The sequence below is a fragment of the Panthera leo genome, chromosome C2 (assembly GCF_018350215.1).
Source record: "Panthera leo isolate Ple1 chromosome C2, P.leo_Ple1_pat1.1, whole genome shotgun sequence".
Lineage (NCBI taxonomy): Eukaryota > Metazoa > Chordata > Mammalia > Carnivora > Felidae > Panthera > Panthera leo.
Window position 1 is genome coordinate 103,447,260 of NC_056687.1, and position 22,138 is coordinate 103,469,397.

At 39.8% G+C, this 22,138-nt stretch overlaps 1 protein-coding gene across 2 annotated transcripts in view; it reads left to right on the plus strand.

Moving 5' to 3' along the window:
• The window catches only part of SPTSSB (serine palmitoyltransferase small subunit B), a 28,676-nt gene extending 18,390 nt beyond the window's left edge, over window positions 1-10,286 (plus strand). The window contains exons 1-2 of one of the 2 annotated variants that reach the window (XM_042956027.1): window positions 8,643-8,716; window positions 9,292-10,286. In XM_042956027.1, the coding sequence (XP_042811961.1) occupies window positions 9,325-9,555 (231 nt within the window). In that variant the 5' untranslated portion in view covers window positions 8,643-8,716; window positions 9,292-9,324 and the 3' untranslated portion in view covers window positions 9,556-10,286. Of the gene's footprint in view, window positions 1-8,642; window positions 8,717-9,291 lie in introns of those variants that run through there. The other variant, XM_042956026.1, reaches the window with a different exon arrangement.
• The last annotated feature ends 11,852 nt before the right edge of the window (window positions 10,287-22,138 follow it).

Genomic DNA, 22,138 nt, shown 5'->3' on the forward strand with positions numbered 1-22,138 from the left:
GGATTATGAAAGTAATCAGGATTATGTCTAGAAAAGAAAGGGCACAAGAGCATTTCCAGAAAAAAAAAAAAAAGATGAACAAAAGCATAGAAGCTTAAGAGTAAATGGAATTTAGCAGGAGAGTTCAGAGATGCTACTGGAGAGGTAGAGAAATCAAACTCTGAAGGGCCTCAGAGAAATGTTTCATATCATAGGAAATGGAGAGCCACTGAAGGGTTTCAAGCAGAGAAATTAATCTGTGATTTTAGAAAGTTAATTCCAGCAGCAGGATGGAAGATTTTAAGGTGAAAAGGAGATAAGTTGGTAGGCTATTTCATTAGTTCAAGCAAGAGATGGAGAGAATCCATAGCACTGCCCAATAAAATTTGCTGCAATGATGAAAATGTTCTACATCCATGCTGTCCCATATGGTAGCCATGAGCCACATGTGGCTACTGAGCACTAAACATTTAAATTGCCACATGTGACTAGTAGCTGCCATATTGGACAGTGCAGAGGCATCTCAGAGAAGCTGGCACTTGAGTTAAGCCTTAAAAGGAGGGTTTTTCCAATTGGTGTAGCTCACAATTGGGATATTTTTCAATCACCAAAGAGAATAACATGGAATACAGTAGAGCTAATCAAAGAGAATAGAATAAAAAAAAAAGCATGCACTGCAGAATAATATTGTTGAGAGATGTTTGTTTCGGTTATGTAGCTGGGTTTGTGTGTGTGTGTGTGTGTGTGTGTGTGTGTGTGTGTGTACCCTGGATCACAATGTAAATGTACTTTCCCTCTCCATTCTGCTTTAAAATGTTTGAAAGCCATGCCTTTATGAAAGGGTATGATTTAACTATGTTCAGAGTTATTAGGAAAACGTTTCCAGAAGCGCAGAGTTTAAGTTCATTGGAGTTTAGAATAGGGAATAGGGATAACTCTGGACCTTTCAAGACTTTCTTAATTACTATTTTGCCTTCCAAAAATTAATAGACTTTATTATTTAGAACAGTTTTAGACTTACAGAAAAGTTGAGAAGATAGTACAGAGTCTACATGCCCTGTACCCAGTTTCCCCTACTAATATCTTACATTAGTATGACACATGTGTTACAATTAATGAGCCAATGTTGATATGCTATTCAGTAAAGCCAGTATGTTACTCGTATTTCCTTGGCTTTTACCTAGTATCCTTTTTTCCTTTCCAGGATTCCACCCGGAATAACACATTGCATCTAGTTGTTGTGTTTCCATAGGCTCCTTTGAGCTATGACAGTTTTTCACACTTAGCTTGTTTCTGATGACCTTGAGAGTTTAAGGGGTACATATTCTACAGCATGCTACTCTGTTGGAATTTTGTCTGGTGTTTTTTCTCATGATTAGACTGAGGTTGTCGGTTATTTGGGATAAAAACACAGAGGTAAAGTGCCATTTTCGTGCCATGATATCATAGATACCTACCATTAACATCATTTATCACTATTGATGTTGGCCTTGATCCACTGGCTGAGGTAGTGCTAATCAGTCTTCTCCACTGTAAATTTACTTTTTTATCTCCCTTTTCAAATAGTACTCTTTGGAAGGAAATCACTCTGCTCCTTTTAAAAATGAATTACTTAATTAAAGGGAGGCTTGAACTTGGAGTAAATCATATTGAGTTCCTTCCAAAAGGAAACCTACTTCTGAGGACAGACACAGTCTCTTTTTAGATTCAGTGTCTCTCTCTGTAGCAGGCAGAATAATTTTTTCACATCTCAGATTTTCAGGTTCCTAATATGAAGCACACACACAAAAGCTGAGTGACTGACATAGAGTTCCAAAGTAAGTCAGAAAGGAATTAACCCAAAATCAATTGCAAATCCTTCTGACTTTTCTCCTCAGCCCCGGATTCTGATGTTTTAGAAGTAAATTTAACCCAAAATGTGTTGGAAGGTGTTTTTTTTAATCCCCCAAGAGAGAAGATTCATTTTTAGCTAATGTTTAGAAAGGGAGATCTCATACTGAGAAAATCCAGGAATTTGGAGTACCTTCTTTAGGTGCAGGATCACGTGTTCTGTGATATTAGCAAGGTAAATTCCACCCTGCCAAACCACCTGCTACTTACCTCTCACTGCAGTTGCCTAACTTTCTGCCACTCCTATTCCCATGGACAGAAAACAACACGGAACTTCTGAGCAAGCCCCACCTCCACATTTGTTACATCCCTGCACGTTCCCTTTACAGTATTCTCATTTCATGACTCAAACATGGGTTCATGGGAACACATGTTGTTGTTTGTTTTTCATTGTTGATGTTGCTCTATTTATCCTTTCTTGTCCATTCAGGCCGGAACAAAGTCCTGCTCCTGAGTAATGTGTGTCATAAGTCCCAGGTCCTCCCTGTTCATTCTGGGAAAAGAGGTGAAACTTTATCTCCTTCCTCACTGGACACAAATCTAGTGAGAGAAAAAAATCATCATCTGTTGATAAAAAAAGGGCAGTGACATTCAGAAATAAAATATAGTCACTTACTCTCCAATCAATTGTAGGATAACTTCTTAGGGGACTTCCAAGCCCTTACTGTTTTCCACTGCCCCAGGGTCCCTGTTCATTTGCTGGATTCTCTGTAGGATTCAGTCTCTTCCTGTGGTTCCCAGGACTCTAATAATCCTTCTCCCTCTTCCTCCCCTGAACTTGGTAAAACTCTGCTTTGGGTCTTTTAACCATACTAAGATGTACATCACTAACAAGAACCTTAATTTTTGCCAGTTCCAGGTAACATTTGCATTAAATAGGATCAGGATCCTCATTTGGTTAGAGGAGCATATGAACTGTGGGATTCAGGAAAAAGTCCTGAGTAGGGCAAGAAGAGTAGAGACAGGGGAAACAGGGTAGGGCTGAAGTCTTCCAGATATCCTACATACCTGGCTCCATTGTCCTTGCTCAAGTCTGAGTCTTCTAAGACCATGGAAAACCTTCACTGGACTTTTCACTTCTTTCATCCAATGTTAATTCCCAAAACACAGGGTGTTCCCTGCCTGGTCCAGTCACTTCCATTCAGTTTGACAAACCAATTTAAATGTCAACAAATTTAATATCAATTTGGTGTTAGCCCCATAGACTTGGCCCTTTTCTTTAAACTGAGTGATTTGGTCTAGGGGATCTCAGTTCCATTAACATTCTAGATTTCATTTTAACATTCTAGATTTCACTTTAGCTGCCTAACACATGTGGCAAATATTGTCCATAATGTATATGGGTGGAATATACTCAACTGAATTAGAATCCTCAAGGGCGCCTGGGTGGCTCAGTTGGTTGAGCGTCCGACTTCGGCTCAGGTCACGATCTCACAGTTTGTGGGTTTGAGCCCCACATCAGGCTCTGTGCTGACCGCTTGCTCAGAGCCTGGAGCCTGCTTCAGATTCTGTGTCTCCTTCTCTCTCTGCCCCTCCCCCATTCACGCTTTGTCTCACTCTGTTTCTCAAAAATAAATAAATGTAAAAAAAAAAATTAAAAAAAAAAAAAGAATCCTCAAAGATGATGGTGACTATCTCTGTCACCATGGAATCTCCAGTTCCTAGTGCAATTTCCGGCATATCAATAATTATTTTCAGTAAATAAAAGGGAGGGAGGGAGGGAGGGAGGGAAAGAGGAAAGGCTTTTTCCAGTTAGATTCTAACTTCCTATCTATATGCTTCTCCATGTACAAATCCTTTGAATTGATGCTACAGTTTCATTTTTACTAATCCTTACAGCAAACTTAAACACTAGGGATTATTATCTCCAGTTTACAACTGAGGACATTGAAGCCCAAAACAGTTAAGTACTGGGCCAAGGTCGCACAGCCAGTATGTGCAGGAGTCAGGACTTGAACCAACATCTATCTTTATTCCCAAATCCATACTCTGCATTATGCAAATGTAATAAAAGCATTTCCCAAACTATAAATAATCCAAATTGTTTTGTTATTATTATCAGAGAAACTCTGATAAATCAAATCCGTGAGGCACCTTAGAATGTAGTACCACACTGGTCCCCATGTTTTTAAAACAATGGCCCAGAGAAAGCCTTTCCTTACGCTTCACAATCCATTCCTTCAAGTAACACTGCTGCCCTTTGCTTCACCTCCCACCTCTTACAGGAAGCCTCAATTGCTTTGTGTTCCATAGGGGCTTCCAGCCCTCCCAATTCACCCAAGGGTATCATCACTCAGCTTCAGCTGTCAGTCACACCCATCTAGGCCCCTGCAGCCACATCACTATCTGCTTAAGCAATGCTACCCCTAAAAGTACAGCCTCCTTAAAGATCTAGGAAGGTTTTTAAAATCATCAAGTTTAGAGGACCAAAATTTTTTTAATGTATGTTTATTTTTGAAAGAGAGAGAGAGAGAGGGAGAGAGAGAGAGAGAGAGAGAGAGAGAATGCAAACGGGGGAGAGGTAGAGAGTGAGGGGGAGCGGCAGACAGAGAGAGGGGGACAGCAAATCCAAAGTGGGTTCTGTGCTGACAGCAGCCAGCCAGATGCAGGGCTCAAACTCACAAATTAAGGGAGTCATGACCCGAGCCAAGCCGAAGTCAGATGCTTAGCCAACTGAGCCACCCAGGAGCCCCGAGGGAAAAATTATTTTAAAGGTAACAAACTACTGCCTCCCTCTTTTCCATATATGGAAATCATCTTTCAAAAGCGCTTAACCAAAAACAAGGAGATTCACTGTGTGCTTGAGCAGAGTTACCATTTTAAGTTCTTAGTTTAGCTTTACTGGGATAGGGCATTAGGTCGTTAAGGAAGTGAGCAAACTAATTCCACCCTTCATTGTGAGAAATTAAGACTTCAAGATGTTTCCTCTTATCTAGTTCTATGTTACCTATGGGTAATTCATTTCATTGCATTTCTGCCATCTTATTTCCCCAAATTCAGCCTATTCTCCTAGCTTCCTTCTTAGCATCTTTCCATGTCCTTTCCCCCATGTGGTACTCGTTCCTGGCCCCTCAGCCATTGTGTGTTTGTTGCATGGTCCAGCGTGCTGCCTGTAAGAGCATCTCCTGTCTGCAGGTCCATTTTGGGGAAAGATTCCTTCTGAAGCCATTACTATTCAGAAGAAATCACACAGTAGTACTCAAAATGCATTTGTTGATGAATGAGTGAATTCTTCTACCCACATTACTCATCTTAAAAAGTGGGTTTTTTAAATCTTGGATGCAGTCCCATAGGAAATTTAAAAATGGAATCAAAAGGAAGTAGACATATATTACTTAAGCAAATCTAGAACCTAAATATAGTGATATTCCAACAATAGATTGTAGCAGATGGTTTACCAATAATAACCCACTCTCTCTTCTCACCTTTTCTTTTTTTAAATGTTTTACACAATTTTATCCCATTTTATTCTGTAAAAATGCACACAGATTCTAGAATATACTATAATGCCATTTTTTTTCAACTGCATTAGTAATTTTTTAAAATTACAGTTGACATACTGAAGTACCTGGGTTGCTCAGTTGGTTCAGTATCCAACTCTCGATTTAAGCTCAGGTCATGATCTCACAGTCGTGGGATCGAGCCCCGTGTCAGGCTCTGTGCTGACAGCACACAAGCTTGGGGTTCTCTTTCTCCTCTCCCCCTACCCTTCCCTTGCACACACTCAAACTCCCTCTCTCTCAAAATAAATAAACATTTTAAAAAATAACATATAGGTGACATACAATGTTGTATTAATTTCAGATGTACAACATGGTGATTCAGCACACTAACAGCACTTCACTACATAAGTGTAGTCACCATACAGTTATTGCAATTATTATTGACCATATTTCCTATGCTGTACTTTTCATCCCCGTGACTAATTTATATAGTTATCTTTCTACCTAAGAAACAATAAACAATCTTTAAAATTGCTTTTCATCAATAAGGGGAAAAAATAATCCAAGTGGGGGGAGAAATCAATGCCTTTTAGAACTTTTAGAACTTCAGGAGACCGAAGTGACATATGACAATAAAGGCATTTTTTACATGTCAGAGATGGCTACCGAGAGGGTTAGAAAACTATACGGAGGACTGGAAAAACTAGCAAGACAAGAAAAACTTCTAAAATCTTAATTCTCTAAATTGTTAGCAATGTGTAATCAATGTCCTACCAGGTATCCACCTTTGGTGTAATGCATGTTGGTATGCTTTAGATCTATTGTTTCATTGACTGGTTGATTTTTTACAGCTTAAAATAATAAACATTGACTGTCTCACAGTTTCTGTGGCTCTGGAATCTGAGCACATCTTAGCTGAGCAACTCTGGCTCAGGGTCTCTCACAAGACTGCAATCAAGGTGTCCGTTGGGGCTGCTCAAGCAAGAAATTTAATTTTAGAAAACAAAGCTATGGCTTGTGTGTATTTTTAAAAGCTAAAATGTAGAGAGAAAAAGTCAATGATATTTCTATAAATAATTTGTAAATGAGTAATTTATCTCATTTATAAAAGTGAAAAGAGTATTAAGAATATTTTAACCAGATTTTTAGTACAAGGTTGATCCTGAATGAGTAACGCCCATGGGAGAACAGAGACAGGTTTTCTGCAATCACTGGGCTTGAAATTCACTTCAACTTGGCTTTAGAATGCAGGGAAGGCCATGTGTCCATATGAAATTAACTCCTCATTCTCTCAAACCTACCACAGCATTCCCCTGTTAACCCTTAGAGACCCCTTCACTCATAGGATAAAGACAAAATATTTAGCTTATCCACCTAGGCCCTGCAGTGGTTGCCTAACTCTGGCCATTCCCTTCTCTTCAGTTTTCTCCTACTCCCACCCTCCATCCCCAGATCTCTATGGCTCCATTCCCTGCCTCCCACAAACATCCATCAACCCTCTTCCCACCTTTAACTTTGGCACAAACACAACTTGATCCCTATCTTGGCCATTCTCCCACCTGACTACCCATTTTATCTGTATGACTTATAGTCATCCCTTGAATCTCATCTCAAATATCTCTTCCTCCAAGACATGCTGAGACTGGATCAGGTTTCCCACAGCCCCTTATACACTGCTCTTTTCCTTTAGGGCATAATGTAGTTGGAAATTACATATTTGTGTATATTATTTGATTGCTACCTGTCTCCTCAACCGGACCAAGTTTCCTAAGGGATCTATGCCATAGGTCTATGCCTATGTCTGAGTCATTGTTCTCCCACCTTCTCCCAGTACAACCTGGAACATGATACCTGATGAAGGTATTCTCACACTCCCCAACAGTTACCTGGTGCCACCCTGAATCCTATCTAGGTAATGAAGAGGAAGCAAGTATGGGTAGTCATGAATAGAGTTTTAAATATAATATATACAGTTGTCTAGTGGGACAGCCTAACAGCTCAAATGGTGATACCTCCTCATTTTCTCCATTTCAGCCTATCAGTGAAAAATGTTGGTTGTTTGGATAATATCACTCACTGAAATTACCACTTCTTCGGTCATTCATTTCCTCCAAGACCTAATTCTATTGGCCTTTCCTCTTTCTCTGCAACCAAAGCTAGGAATGAAAAATAATGTTGGAAGTCAGCTCTTACCAAGGTCCACCTACCAGGACAAGGCATTTAAATCCAATTACTTAGTTCCCACTTTGGCTTTTAGGAAAGATGGGAGGCTGACTTTTCATAAGAAAGTGCAATGACTTCAGTTGGTATCATCCATTTATTTGGATTACCCTGGCCATTATTACAGATAATCGCAACCTGGTAACACAAAGACTTTTCATTTTCAGGGTTCTTTTTTTTTTTTTTTTTTTTTTTTTTTTGTAGAGTTCACACTTATCAGAAAGAGTTACTTATTATCAAAGCCAAACTGTTGAAAGTCAATAATAGCTAACTATATCCTACTTAGGTTGGGACTCTGAGTGATCTATAACTATTATTTTTCTTTAAGTTGGTTGCTTGTCATTCATTTACTCACTCATTCAGCACATATTTACTTATGACCATAGCCTGAGGAGTCCACAGTCCTATGGAGCAAATACATCATACTTTCACGAAAAAGAATCAAAGAAAAGAGACATTTTCAGGTCAGAAAATAGAAATGATCTTTAAAAAATTTAACTGTGATTTGAATAGGAAGCGCTCTCAAAGTGGAATTAGATGATGTGGCACCGTTATATTCTTAGGAGTAAGCAGAAGAGGCACAAAGGTCAGCTTGTATTACCATAGACACCTGTCATGTCTATGAAACCTTATAGAATCTTCCCAAGAATCTTTTTTAGAAATGATAGATGCCCTTCTTTCTAGGAGGTTTTAGATGCATATAGTTGTAAGTGTGATCCATCTAATCACAGTGAGACCAAGAAAACATTTTTATGTGGTTTCATAAGTTCTCTACCCAAAAGTCAAATGACCATCCAACTTTGGGCTTCCCGTTTGTTTTAGAGATCCCCAAGACCACCCACCTGTTCAGTGACCTACCAGAAAGACTCACAGAAGTCAATATATATTTATACTCACAGATAAGGATTATTACAGTGAACAGATGTATAACAGTATCAGCAAGGAATAAAGATACAGGTAGTATCCCAAAAAAATTCATTTAGAGGCTTCTGATGCTCTCTCTCTCCCATGAGTGGACAGAACAAGTGCTCTTCTTTCTCCACTAGCAAAAAGTGCAGTGATACACATGCAATATTTCTGCCCAGAGGAGCCCATCAGAGACACAGCACTGAAGTCTTCACTGGGGCTTGTTCCATGGACATCTTTGCCTGACAATTACCAAAACTCCAGACTTCCAGAATAAAGTAGGTGTTCACCATGAATTATGTCATTTGCACAGTTTAGGCGTAGTGAATCATCCTTATCCATTAGGGAATGGAGAGAACATTCCAAAAGCCAAGTTCCCAGATGCCAGCCCAGGGCCAAACTTGCAAGCAGATCCTTCTAAAGATAGCAGCCTCAGGCTTGCTATATTAACTCTTTTCTGCGCACCATTCTTTAAATATTCTTCCAGAATACATATTGTAGGAAATAGAAAGTTCACACTTCTCACTCTTTGTACACATGGCTAAAGAAAATGTGGTTAGCCTCAATTTTTAGATATTTTCACTAGACTATTACTAGCAATTATCATTTTTAGATAAATATTATCATTGCTAATATTGTTGCCATTAATCCTAGTACTAATTATTATTCAAAATGGCAATATTATGAATTCCTATGATTAACATATTGGGTATTATTTCTATATAATACTCACATTAATCCATTCAGTGATCATTAACATGTTTTTAAAGGTGCTAACGTGCGGAGACCATGAAAACCTAAGGAGCTTCTGTGTTTGGTTCCTTATTTTATTTCTCTTCTCATCTGTTAACAGGACAGACTTTCTGCAGCTTGAAAGGAGCCGACCATGGATTTCAGACGTGTGAAGGACTATTTCTCCTGGCTCTACTATCAGTACCAAATCATTAGCTGCTGTGCTGTCTTGGAACCCTGGGAGCGATCCATGTTCAATACGATCTTACTAACCATTTTTGCTATGGTGGTATACACCGCCTATGTTTTTATCCCAATCCACATTCGTCTGGCTTGGGAATTTTTCTCCAAAATGTGTGGCTATCACAGTACAATTTCTAATTGATCTTAGTTGCATTCTGTGAATCGGCATTGCCTCTGTAAATGTTGCTTACAACTTACCAACTTACATGAATACTGTGTCTTCTTCCACTCTCTGATCTGAAAAGCTCCCTTCTCTATGCACTCTTGTATCTTGCCTGAAATGTGAGATAGGTGTCTCTTTAGGTTCTTTTGTACATTCTGCATTGTGCATCGGACCATGGATAACACAAAGACCTTACCTCACATACCAGCCGTAGTCTCTCAACTTAAATCTACAACTTCAGATTTTTTTTTTTAATCAGAAATTTCATATAAAATTTTTCTGGGAAGTTGGCTCCTAAGAGACCTACCAGAATCATATTTAAAATGCTCCCTTGATACTTGTTCTGTACTAAAGGGTCTATTTTTAAAAATCTGTTCATAAGCTCCTGTCAAAAGTATCCTATCCTTGTTTACAACATATGAAAAGATATGAATAAATTATATGGGCCCCCTAAAGTCTTATTTTCTAGTAAACTGCTGATACCTAAAATTCTTTTACTTCAAGTGCAAAAGAATAGGCTGGAGGCAATTATCTCTTTTCAGACACGGTTCATGAATTATTTCAAATGCCTTCTAAAAGTCTGGATTTATAACAGGTTAAAATCAACAATGTTGATTTTAGATAACCCAGTAAGTATTATGATACAAAAATGTTAAGTGTAAGGAACAAAACATAATCAAAGTAAATTTAGATATTGTGACTTGCGATGCTGCCTGGCCTTGCGTGATGCTGGGGAGCCAGGGGGAGAAGGGGGAGGGAAAAGAAACTGCTTTCTTTCTGTGATTTCACTCAGTGGAGGGTTGGGGGGAAGCATGTATTGGGCTACAGGAAGAAACGCTAATAAATAGACTGGAAGTAATATTCTACCAGCAGGAACTCGACAGCTCCAGTTAAATGCTTTGATATAGTGACTCCTTTGCAGAGCAAAAACAAGATTTATTCAATTTCCTTCAAAGTGTTTATCTCAAAAACAAATACAAGTTTTTAAGTATACTGCTGAATCAGATGTGAATGCCAAAGACCAAACCTTATAGTTTGTCTTTCCTTCCAATAACTAGTAAGGTTAGTAATTCTGGAGGGTAAAAATGGAAATAGTTTTTGGACAATATTTGCACCTATGTTTGTATTATGGGGGGAAAAAAAAGCAAACATTCCCAGGAAGCCCAGAGAGAAAGATGTTTGGCATGCCAAATTAACATGCATGTTTGTTAAAAAACAAAAACGTGTTTTGAAGATAAACCAGATCTGAACATGTACTGTTGATTTTTGCAAAATAAAATTAGGTTTAATTTTGTAAATAAAATATTCACCTCCAGATTTGCTTTTTCCTCATATTACACTAAATATCCAGGTGCTTCTGTCCTCATTTGTCCCCAGACTTCCTGTTTCTTACTAATCCATTGTGGCAACTGATCTTAAAACAGTAGGATAAAACTAACATCTATCAAGGGCCTTCTCCATAATGAACACATTTTACATGTTGAAGTAGGTATTAAGGTCTCCCAGTTACAGGTAAGGAAAGTAGAACTTGGCAAAGATGAGATTCATGTTTAAGATCCTTTATCTACTAGTGGCAAAGCAAGAAAGCAAATCCAGGACCACACAGGGCCCTGAACTATTTGCCACATGCAAGCCCATGGGAGGATAATGTGAGCAAATGAAAGTTGATGGGATAGGGTCACCAACATGTCAGAAAGCAAAACCACATCAATTTAAAGGGGCAAGGGTATGAGGAGACAGCTGAGGTCAGAGGAACAACAGGCCCAAGTCCCAGCTTCCACCTTTGCTGTTACCCAAGTGCTGTGTTCACCCATCTCTATGCTGTCCAGGCCCATCTGCCTATTTTGAAAGATTGCTTTCACTTTTAAATATTTAACAGAGGATTCTCAGTTAAGCATGAACTTGGACACATTCCCAGTTCACAATGATTTAACACCCTTATATACATGGACCCCTACTAAGTACTCTTGGAATTCAATTACAAAGATACTGCATTGACCTTCTTAAAATCCTCCTTCTAAAAGTAAGAGTTAAAATAAATGTGAATAGACACAGCAAAGCTTAATAAAAGATATTGCAAAGCACTGCCCCAGGATGTCACTTTGAAGGTAAGCATTTCCTCTGAGCAATCAAAATGATAAACATAGAGTCCAACAAATACAATCAAACAGTTTGGATAAAAACCTATCTGCATGCAGAAGGCAAGAAAGCCCTACCTGCCGTGTCTGCTTTGTCAATTTTCTAGACTAGGCAGAGATGCTCTTTACCATGACTACAGTTCACCTAGTTTACAAACACTGTTTATATGCTTTTTCTTTATTTCTTTTATATGTATATTTCAATGGTGGTCACAGAACTGTAAAAAAAAAAAAAAAAAAAAAAAAAAAAAAATAGCCAAAAGCTTTATGGTTAAAATGGGCTTATGTTTGTCACTCACTAAACTTGGAATCATAAAATGTTCCTGCACTGATATTGGCCAAGTTGACAATTGCTTTTACCTACTTGAGCAACAAAAAAAAAATATGAAATGCTAAGAAATCAGGCAGTTTTAACAGCAAGATAATACTGGTCAGTCTTTGTTAATAAGTTGTGTGTACAAAAAAAAAAAATCTCTAGTTCACATTTTCTACTTTTTTCTTCTTCCATCATTACCATATTTAGATTATCTCACTAGTAGAGCATGTGTCCCCTGGAAGGCAGGAAATTTATTCTTTCTGAATGCCCAGTATCTAGCCCAGTGTGTAATACAGAACTTAGCAGATACACCTCCTAGAGAACATTACATAGTTTCCCATATCCTGTATCCACATAGAAACAAGGAAACTCAGTATTTGTATTGGGCCAACCTCAGAATGGAAAATTTCCATCTATCAACCAAAAGAGTAACACTCATTCGTTTATTTCTTCATTCAACAAGTGTATTAAAAGCCAACCATGTACTGATAGAGGAATGGCAAGATGGATAGATATTCTATGAAGAAAGCATCGTAGAAACTAGGTGGTAGGTATTCACATGTTTGTTGTAAAATTCTCTCAACTTTACTGCACGTTTGAAAGTTTTTATTGAGAAAACATTGGAGGACAAGTCTACCATGTGCTAGTTGTTGAGCTTGCCACTAGGAAACAAAGATAAATGAGACAGAAACAGTAACATTCCCCAACTCATGAATCACACAATCTGGTAGGCAAGATGACACAAAGAAAAAAAATAAGCAAACAAAATATTTATGAGTTGTGGTAAGGTCTTATGAAAGGAACAGCAGAGTGCTAGAGAGGAAGAAAACAGAGGGTCGAGGCAGGTAGAGCAATTGGGGGACCCAGTGAGACTTAAATCCAAACTTCTCTTACTGTAGGAGGTTAAGCAGGGGGACGATGTGGGAAAGAGGTGATCTTACCTTGTAAGATGGGGACACCTGGCTGCTGTGTGAGGGAAGATGGGATGGGCAGGGGTCAGAGCCGGGATACCCCATGCAGGAGAGAGCTGGACTAAGGTGGAAGCATCAGAAGCAGAGAGACAGATGGTCTGATTTCACATGTATTTTGTAGCTAAAAAGCCAACACGCCTTGATTATAGGTTGGATCAAAGGAGTAATTCCATGAAATACTCACGACCTTTTTATTCCTTTTTTTAGAAATTTTTTAAATGTTTAATTTTATTTTTTGAGAGACAGAGACAGAGCATGAGCAGGGGAGGGGCAGAGATACAGAGACACAGAATCCGAAGCAGTCTCCAGGATCTGAGCTGTCAGCACAGAGCCCCTTACAGGGCTTGAACCCACCAATGTGAGATCATGACCTGAGCCAAAGTTGGACGCTCAACCAACCTGAGCCACCCAGGTGCCCCTCAAGACCTTTTTCTTTAAACATCTAACCTACCCAAAAGAAACTTCCTTCTCATTTTGGTAATTTCCGGAAATGATAAACTGTCCTAAGAGAGACAGAAAGAAACCAAGTTCATGTATTTTTACTATTTTTTCCAGCTTTTAAAATTTCACTATATCTCATCAAGAATCCTTATCCTTTTTATTTTTAAGTTTATTTTGAGACAGAGAGAGAGACCATGAACGGGGGAGAGGGGCAGAGAGAGGCACAGAGAATCTCAAGCAGACTCCACGCTGTTGGCATGGAGCCCAACACGGGGCTCAATCACACAAGCCATGAGATCATGACGTCCGCCGAAGCCAAGAGTCAGATGCTTAACCAACTGAGCGACCCAGGCACACCAAGAGTCTATACTTCTGATTGGAAGAAAGGACTCCTATTTTCCACCATGAAACAGAATGTTATTCTCTAGGTACTTTGCATCATCAGACTAAAACCAAAAAATCAGTAGCATGGTTCTTCCAAGGGATTAAATTATCCCAACAGTAATTCTAGAGCTTGAAAAGGCTTTGAAAGAAAACTTCAGGGCTTGGGGTCTCTTTGATTCATTCCTGAATTATTATGCTGACAACAGTGAAAGTAATAGTACTGAGAAGATTTAATGGCGGTCTTATCATACTGGGCTGACCAATTTTTAATTTTAGCTATTTGGTTGGAAATTATAAAGAAATAGGGTACAGAAGGAGTTCCAAAATAAAATGACAGTTGCCTTTACTATTATGGCAAAGCCTATTTCAGTAGCTTTTTTGTGAACAAAATGATGATGTATTCCATTAACAATATTCACACCTCTCATCATTTCCAGATGGAATTCAAAATTCAAATTGCTGCTTTTAATATTGTACTTTTGTTCCTAAAAGAGGCAGCATTTAACCCAGATGTCTGATTATGGGGGAGGGGAGATTGCAAAATAGAGGAGAGCACCCCAGGTTCCACCCTCCCAGCCTCCACCTGCCAAAGCCACACCCACACCGAGCAGCCAGTAAAGTCCCTGGATGGCACCGACCTGATCAAAACGGACAAAGAGGAAGGAGAGACAGAGAGAGAGATTGGGGGGAGGGAAGGGGAGGGAAGAAGGTTTATCCTTTTGTTCTTTAAGTTTATACTGGGGAAGTCTCACTTCCAAGCAAAGTGCAATTCTTCTCTGTCCTCATTCCTCAAAGAACTTCCCTGATCTCATATTTTTTCCTAACATGAGCAATATCCAAATGTTTTACATCTTATTCATATTAATATTTGTTTCTTTTGTCACAATAATTCTCCTTTTCCCTCAGTTAAATAAGTCTTCTGAATAACCAGGCAATCGATCCTCTCTCCATCCTCCAGTGGGTCTTATGTCTTCCCTCCTCTATCGCCTGGCTTCTAAGTTTCACTCTGCCTCACCCTATCCCAGGCCTATTGTGTCACTATTTTTCAAAGTTCAATAACCTCCTTAGAAAATTAGAGAATGGACTTGGGTCTCTCCAGGGATTCTTCAAATTAAAGTCTACAGTCCATGAAATTCTAGTGACTCTCAATATTTCAGCTGCTTGAAGCTTCCCCTGGTTATTTTTTAAATTTTTTAAATATTTATTTTTTGAGAGAGACAGAGACAGAATACAAGCAGGGGAGGGGCATAGAAAGGGAGAGACACAGAATCGAAAGCAGGCTCCATGCCCCAAGTTGTCAGCACAGAGCCCAATGTGGGGCTTGAACCCACAAACTGTGAGATCACGGCCTGAGCCAAAGTCGGACACTTAACTGACTGAGCCGCCCAGGCACCCCATCCCCTGGTTGTTGATAGGAAATTCAGAATTTCTCTGAAATTCTATGGTCTCTGTAACCTTAGCACTGACCATCATTGTTGTGGGAGAAAGGTAATATAATCCATACATAAAAACAAACAAGCAAACAAACACACAAAATCCCAAAGAGTAATCGGTCAGTCCTTTACCTTAGATTCAATTGAGAAAATCTAGTTCATTGAATGGATGGTGGGTTTATAGGAGAGGCCTTCCTGGGGGATTCAGCTTGCATCTTGCATTTCAGTAGCCACCCCTACTGCATAGACCTTCCCCATCACCTCCCAGACCTTCTCAAGGTCCTCCTGCCTACACCTACTTGGAGCCCCAGGAAGGTTTACTGTCATTCTCAGCAACCTCCGTTTTCACCACTGGATGAACAAAACGGACTGGGGATAGGCAGGGCGGCTCTGAGGAGAATCCAAAAAGACAGAAGTGGTTCGTGTCTATTGGTCTAGCCAATAGACAAAGTGTCCAAAAAATCAGCTGTCAGTGTAACCTCTGGTAGCTTATCTTGTGCACCTTATTATGCAAAGGCACTACCAACCTCCTAGCCCTGAATTGTATTTCTTCGAGCCAGAGAAAGTAAATGGCTCCAAAGGAGAGGGGAAAAAGGAAAGTCCATTACTCACATATGCATATTCCATGCCTCTCCTATGTCAGTTCCCACAGAGGTATGTGGGTGTTGCTTCTGGAGAGCGCAGACTACATGTTTTGCGTGTGTGTTTGGTTTTTGTTGTTGTTGTTGTGGTTTTCCTCATGTAATTTTGTAAAAGCTCATTGAATGAACTGATGAGTAAATTAAGTCCTTTTTACAATTCCAGGTTGAAAGGCATAGAGTAATATTCCAGATATGATTTGTCATTAGAGTTTGTATTGAGTGATTCACATATAAGGAGAGTTTCTTTTTTAAAAAAAAATTTTTTGAGAGAGAGAACATGCATGTGCACTTGAGCAGGAGAGAAGGGCAGAGGGAGAGAAAGAAAGAATCCCAGACAGGCTCCATCCCAGGCTGGATCCCATGACTCCAGCTAGATCCCATGACCTGGGGGATCATGTCCCCAGCAGAAATCAAGAGTCGGATGCTCAACCGACTGAACCACCCCAGGTGCCCCTATAAGGGAGAGTTTTAAACTCTGAATAAGGAGGTGAAGGTTTTGAGAAATTACTGACCCTTCCTTATATTCTCCTACCTGTTGCTCATCTTCTGCTCCTACATTTCCTTTCGTGGCAATCCCCGCATGCGCATTGCTAAAAGATAGAGGGTTTTTAAAGGTTAATTGATGAATTTCCTCCTCAAGTACTACACCATTGGTTCTCATCTGTGGCTATACATTAGAATCATTTGGGAGCTCTAAAAACCACCGGTGTCTGGCCCCACCCCCCAAATTAAATCAAAATCCCTGGAAGGAGCCCCAGCCTGGTAGTTTAAAAAGCTCCCCAGGTGATTCTCATATTCAGCCCAGACTAAGGACCACTTTACCAGGTCATCATGAAGTGCTAATTAAGTCACTAAAATCCAATTTAGAGCCGGATTCTCCATTACTCTCTCCCACTTGCCGGGTTCCTGAATATGTCCGTGATACGGTCAAGGCTCCACTGTTTCTCTAGATACGGCTTGAATCGCAACAAATACTACTTCCCTGCAGTTTTTCTGTAAAAGTACTTAACACTCCCTTTAGAGCTGGAAGTGCGAAATAGTTAAGAACATCACACTCCCCACCGGGTTTGGTTCCACATAATGATGTCTTCAATCATTTCATCATGCATAATTTAGAAGCAGTAAAAGATCACAATTTATGCTTAGAGGCTTGAAGCTCTAAGTACACTCAATCTGCCACTGATGGGCTTGGTGGAGCTTTTTCATTTGCAACCTGAGTACAAGATCATGTCACAAGAATTTGGTTAAGCCAGATAGATAGTGCCATCAACACTGCAGCAGAGGGTGGAGCAAGGCTTAGACATTTCACCAGAACATTGGAAGGCATCAAGGCATCATGTGGATGAATGATGGTACCTTGGCTTCCTTTTGTTTTCAATTACTTGTAGTTACCCGTCTTTCATGTAATATACACATAATATAAGATGTTGTTAAACATCAAAAACAAACAGAGACCAGCCTTGAAAATTCTCTGAGCAGACAAAACCAGTTGAGTAATATAAGCAAAGCTTAATTTAGCTTTTTTTTGGCAAGACTAACTTGACCAGGTCATTTCTTGCTGATGCCTGTCGAAATCATAAACAAGTTTCCCAAAGTTGATATGAGGTAACCACTAACCAATTCCTTATCATTTAAGAAAATTATAATATTATAAACCAATCACTGTGAAGAATAGTCACTGCCTTTCTACGATATAAATTGCTTTATAACGATACACGTCTGAGTCTCATTCCGTATTTTGGTTTGAGGGTTCTCAGTTTGAGGACTGTCTTTCTGGTGTGTGCACAATAAACTTTTACTGGTTACTACTTAGGTGATTCCTGGTTTTACTTCTGCTATTTACGAGCTCTTGACAATTATACACACACACATTTTTAAGCCACCTAAAGCTATAGCAGTGTGGGTGGTAACAGAAGCCATTTTAATTAGAAACTAAGTTAACCAAGTGAAAATGTGTAATTGAAAAATAAATACGAGTCATGGATGGTGAAAGGATAAATACCAACCAGAGAGTAGAAAAGCCCAAGTTCTAGTCCTTGCTCTGGTAGCTGTGTGTCACCTTAGGCAGGTCACTTTCCTCTATGCTCCAGGTTTCTCTGCTGTGAAATGAGGGACTCACCTGGGGATGGCATATATGTTTTTGTCTTTTTTGGTTCTTCAGGCACTGGCAGGGCCTTCCTGGAGAGGGCGTTGAGAAGCATTCTGAGGCTGTATCAGCTCACTGGAAAGAAATCCATTATCAACATATCGGTGTCTATCACAAGGTCAGAAGAAGGAAAATGAAGCTAAAGTTCCACTGGGCCAAACACGAGAGAATTACTTTCCCAACTCTACAATGGATGGAGGGGCGCCTGGGTGGCTCAGTCGATTAAGCATCCGACTTCAGCTCAGGTCATGATCCCACGGTTCTTGAGTTCAAGCCCCGCGTCGGGCTCTGTGCTGACAGCTCAGAGTCTGGCACCTGCTTCAGATTCTGTGTCTCCCTCTCTCTCTACCCCTCTCCCACTCACACTCTGTCTCTTTCTCTGTCAAAAATAAATAAACATTAAAAAAATACACTGGATGGAAACCAGTGGAAATAAAATGAAAACAGCTATTTACACCACCTTACTGCTAATCTTTACAGCCATATAAAAACGCGTACACACATACTGGCACATAGTTGTCTTTACCCAGTCACACTTACCCTTCAGCTCCAGTTCAAATCTATCTCTTCTACTAGAAGAGGTCAACCGCATGCCATAATAATAAATGGTAACGTTTGTGTAGCATGTACTATGTGTCAGGCACTTAATTCACTTACCCCTCCCAGCAATCCATTTAGGTAGATATTATTATTATCCCCATTCTACAGATGGATGAAACTGGGGCACAGGCTGTTTAAGTGACTTGTTTAAGGTTACACAGTCAATGAGAGAGCTGGAATTTGAATTGAGGCAGTCTGCACCGGAGAAAATGTGGTTAACCATTGGATGAAATGGTGTCTTCTTCTGAACATCTGTATCAACCATCCCCATTCACCATATTGCATTCTATTATTTATTGATTCCATGTGATTACCAGAGATCAATCAATGTGGTAAGCACTTTGAGATTTAGACAGAATTTTATAGAGGGTAATCATACATCCTGGTTTGTCCAGCCAATGTCTTTGGGTGGAGGTGGGAAAATTCAGAGGCTTTCTACCTGAGATCATATCTGAGTTACATATTAAAGAATAAATAGCAATCGGGCCACATTAAAATCAGCAATTAAAATCAGCTTATTTTCTAATATAAAAATTCTTCCATTCTAGTTGGCTATATTGCTTGGACCCCAAAATACATTATTTTATAAATGGAGTGACCACCCCTCCCCAAAACTCAAAAAGAAGAAAAGCCACACCATTAAGTTACATGCAAGACTAAAGTGCATTCCTATCATAATTGTGGTAATTTGCTTTACACACAAAAGGCTTAAAACGTCATTTCCAGGTGATGTTCTGGGTTCTTAGAGTAGAGAGGGAGGGAAAGATTTAATAAAATTCTTGATTCAGAAAGGAGAAAATATTTCAGGGCACCAGAAAGTGAGGAAAATTGTTCCGCTTACAGTCAAGAGCTTCAGAATCTCCAATAAATCAAAGGTAATGAGCTGGTAACTCCATGAAGACGTGAAGGAAAAGATGCTATAGTTTGGTGAGTTTCAGACAAATAAAGATTGGTTCCACGTATACACTCTGAGCCCTAGTTTAGGGATGGTTGGGCCGATAGGAAAGCACGCTGATCAGAGAGAATAAAAAGGGACTTCACTGGAATCCTGTTTTTACTTATTTCTGGTTTAGTGATCATGCCTTTTATTTAACAGCCATATTTTTCATATTAATTATAATAATGAATAACTTTCAACCTGACCATGACGGTGACTTTATTCCACAGACATGCAAAGATACAAGCCTTATAAGATACATTTACCTGTAGCACCTGAAAGCATCGAGAAGCTCAGGGAAGAAATGTCAAGGAGGACATGGTTGCTTCTCACCTCTTCAAAGCCTGGGTTGACTCTGGGTTAGTTACCATAATGGGACACTCAAACGGAGCTAAAAAGTTGATTTAAAGATGGTTATATATCCTCTAAATTCCCAGATGGGAAGCAGGAGAAAAAAGGATGCAATCTATCAGGGTGGTGGGAGCCTGACTCTTCCAGAGACAGAAACCAACTTAGAAAAGACAAGAAATCAGTCAGAGGTGATCTCAGTCTACTGGGCCAGAGTGAAAAACCAAGATCAAGATCTGGGCAAAAACAAATAATAATCAGGAACCAGGAGAACAGAAATAGGGTGTCAAGACCCAGTGAGAAACACCAGAAGCTGGAGGGGGAATGCTGTCTGGAAACCCCATGGTCTCCACTCTTGGTGAGGCATGTCTGGGGTTCTAAATTTCACACTGCCCCTGGGAGGCTGGGGTGGAGGGGACATTTGGTCAACCTGATCCCGCTTCCCAGGCTCAATGCTAAACACCAGCTCCACTCTATCAGAGCACACACAGAGCATAATTCTTGACTTTGATACGTTGCCTCAGATGAGTCAGAAGATTCAGGAGGGCAGCAGAACAAGTTTCCACTTGAAGTCACCTAACATCAGTGCCCACAATCAGAGTTACAGCAAACCCAGTGTGCTCATTTGCACACTTCTCTGCAAGTTAGAGCATTTTTCATAAAGATGTGTCATGGCTTTTCCTTTATTAATTTGTTTAGCAAAATTTTTGTTCACAGTACAAAGGTGAACTGGAACACAGCCCTGTTTGATTACAAGTCCCATAGCAAGTACACCTTGTTTCTTTTTCAAGTTTTCATACCGTGTGACATGATTTATTTAATGTCAGTTCCCCCCTTAGACAGTAAGTGCCAAGGGGGCAGGAACTCTGTCTATTTTTGTCCACTATTATATCCTTGTCACAGGAAACACTACCTGGCACCAAGTAGCCCTCAATAAATGTTTGCTGAAGAGATACTACCCACTCAAGAAGTTGTGAGGACTAAAAGAGAAAATATATATGAAGCACCCATCACTGTGCCTGGCAACCAAATCAACATTTTTTTTAATGGAGTGAATGAACGGAGGAGTTTTTACTTCACTCTCTCTTTGTGCTCTTTCTGGTTATCTCCCTATTTTTTAGGTTTCTTTTATTACCATACTTTTCACATAAGTGCTTAATGCTTTCACTTCCTCTCTAGTTCCTCTCCAACTTCTGCTATTTGAGCTCTGCTGAAACCATCCCCTCAAAGCTCAAAGCTGTTTCAAAATCTGAACAACTGGAAAACTCCTTGAAACTCTCTCTTTAGTGTCTATGACACCACTACATATTCTCAGGAACTTTTCCAGTACTCTCTCCCTGTCACTGACACTCGACTTTCTCCTATTTTCTCTGTGTCACAGCAGGACTCACACTTTGACCTCCTGTTTTTTTGGCTCTCATTAAAATTGGATCTAGCCAATCAAGGTTTCTACTTATCACTTCTTGCAGATGACTTTAACATTTTCAGATCCTCCATATTTTGTCTGACCTGTCGTCCCGTATTCCCAACACCTTGAGAAACTTGCCCCTCCTTGATGCCCCTAGAGCCTTTTCATCCTCTCTATAATCACAGCATGTATATCTGTCTCTACCAGACTCCCTTAGAATAAAATGTGCAGCACCTAGCATAAATCCTGGCACAAAGCATGTGATAGTTTTTTGAATGAATGAATGAGTTTATAAAACTATTACCAAAACATTTTCATTGGACTCTCTTACAATATGTCAGACTTTACACCAAAATGATGTCCTTTGCCTCTGAATTATTTGCCTCCTGAATTTCCTGTTGTCAATAGTACTGACATCCACCTACCTGAGCCTAATTTTCAAGTCCTCTATGACTCCTCTCCATTTCCCTCACATTTATCAAATCTTGAATGTTTCCTATGATATTCTAGGTCCATTCTCCATCCCCACTATCAACGTGCAAACCTCGCAAGGCCTCAGGTCCCATCTGGATCGTTACGACAGACTCTGTGTTCCCAAATGTGCAAAGATTCTCTATTATCTGCTATAGGCTTGTAATCTAATATTCTTGACCTGGTTTTCAAGAATCTACATAATCCAGTCCTCCTCCTTCCCCTACTGTTGGCTACTGACCAAACCTCAGGTCCACATCCACTGCCCACTCCAGACAGGCTGTGCTTGTCATTGATCACTCAAGTGGTGGTTTGCTGGCTTATTCTC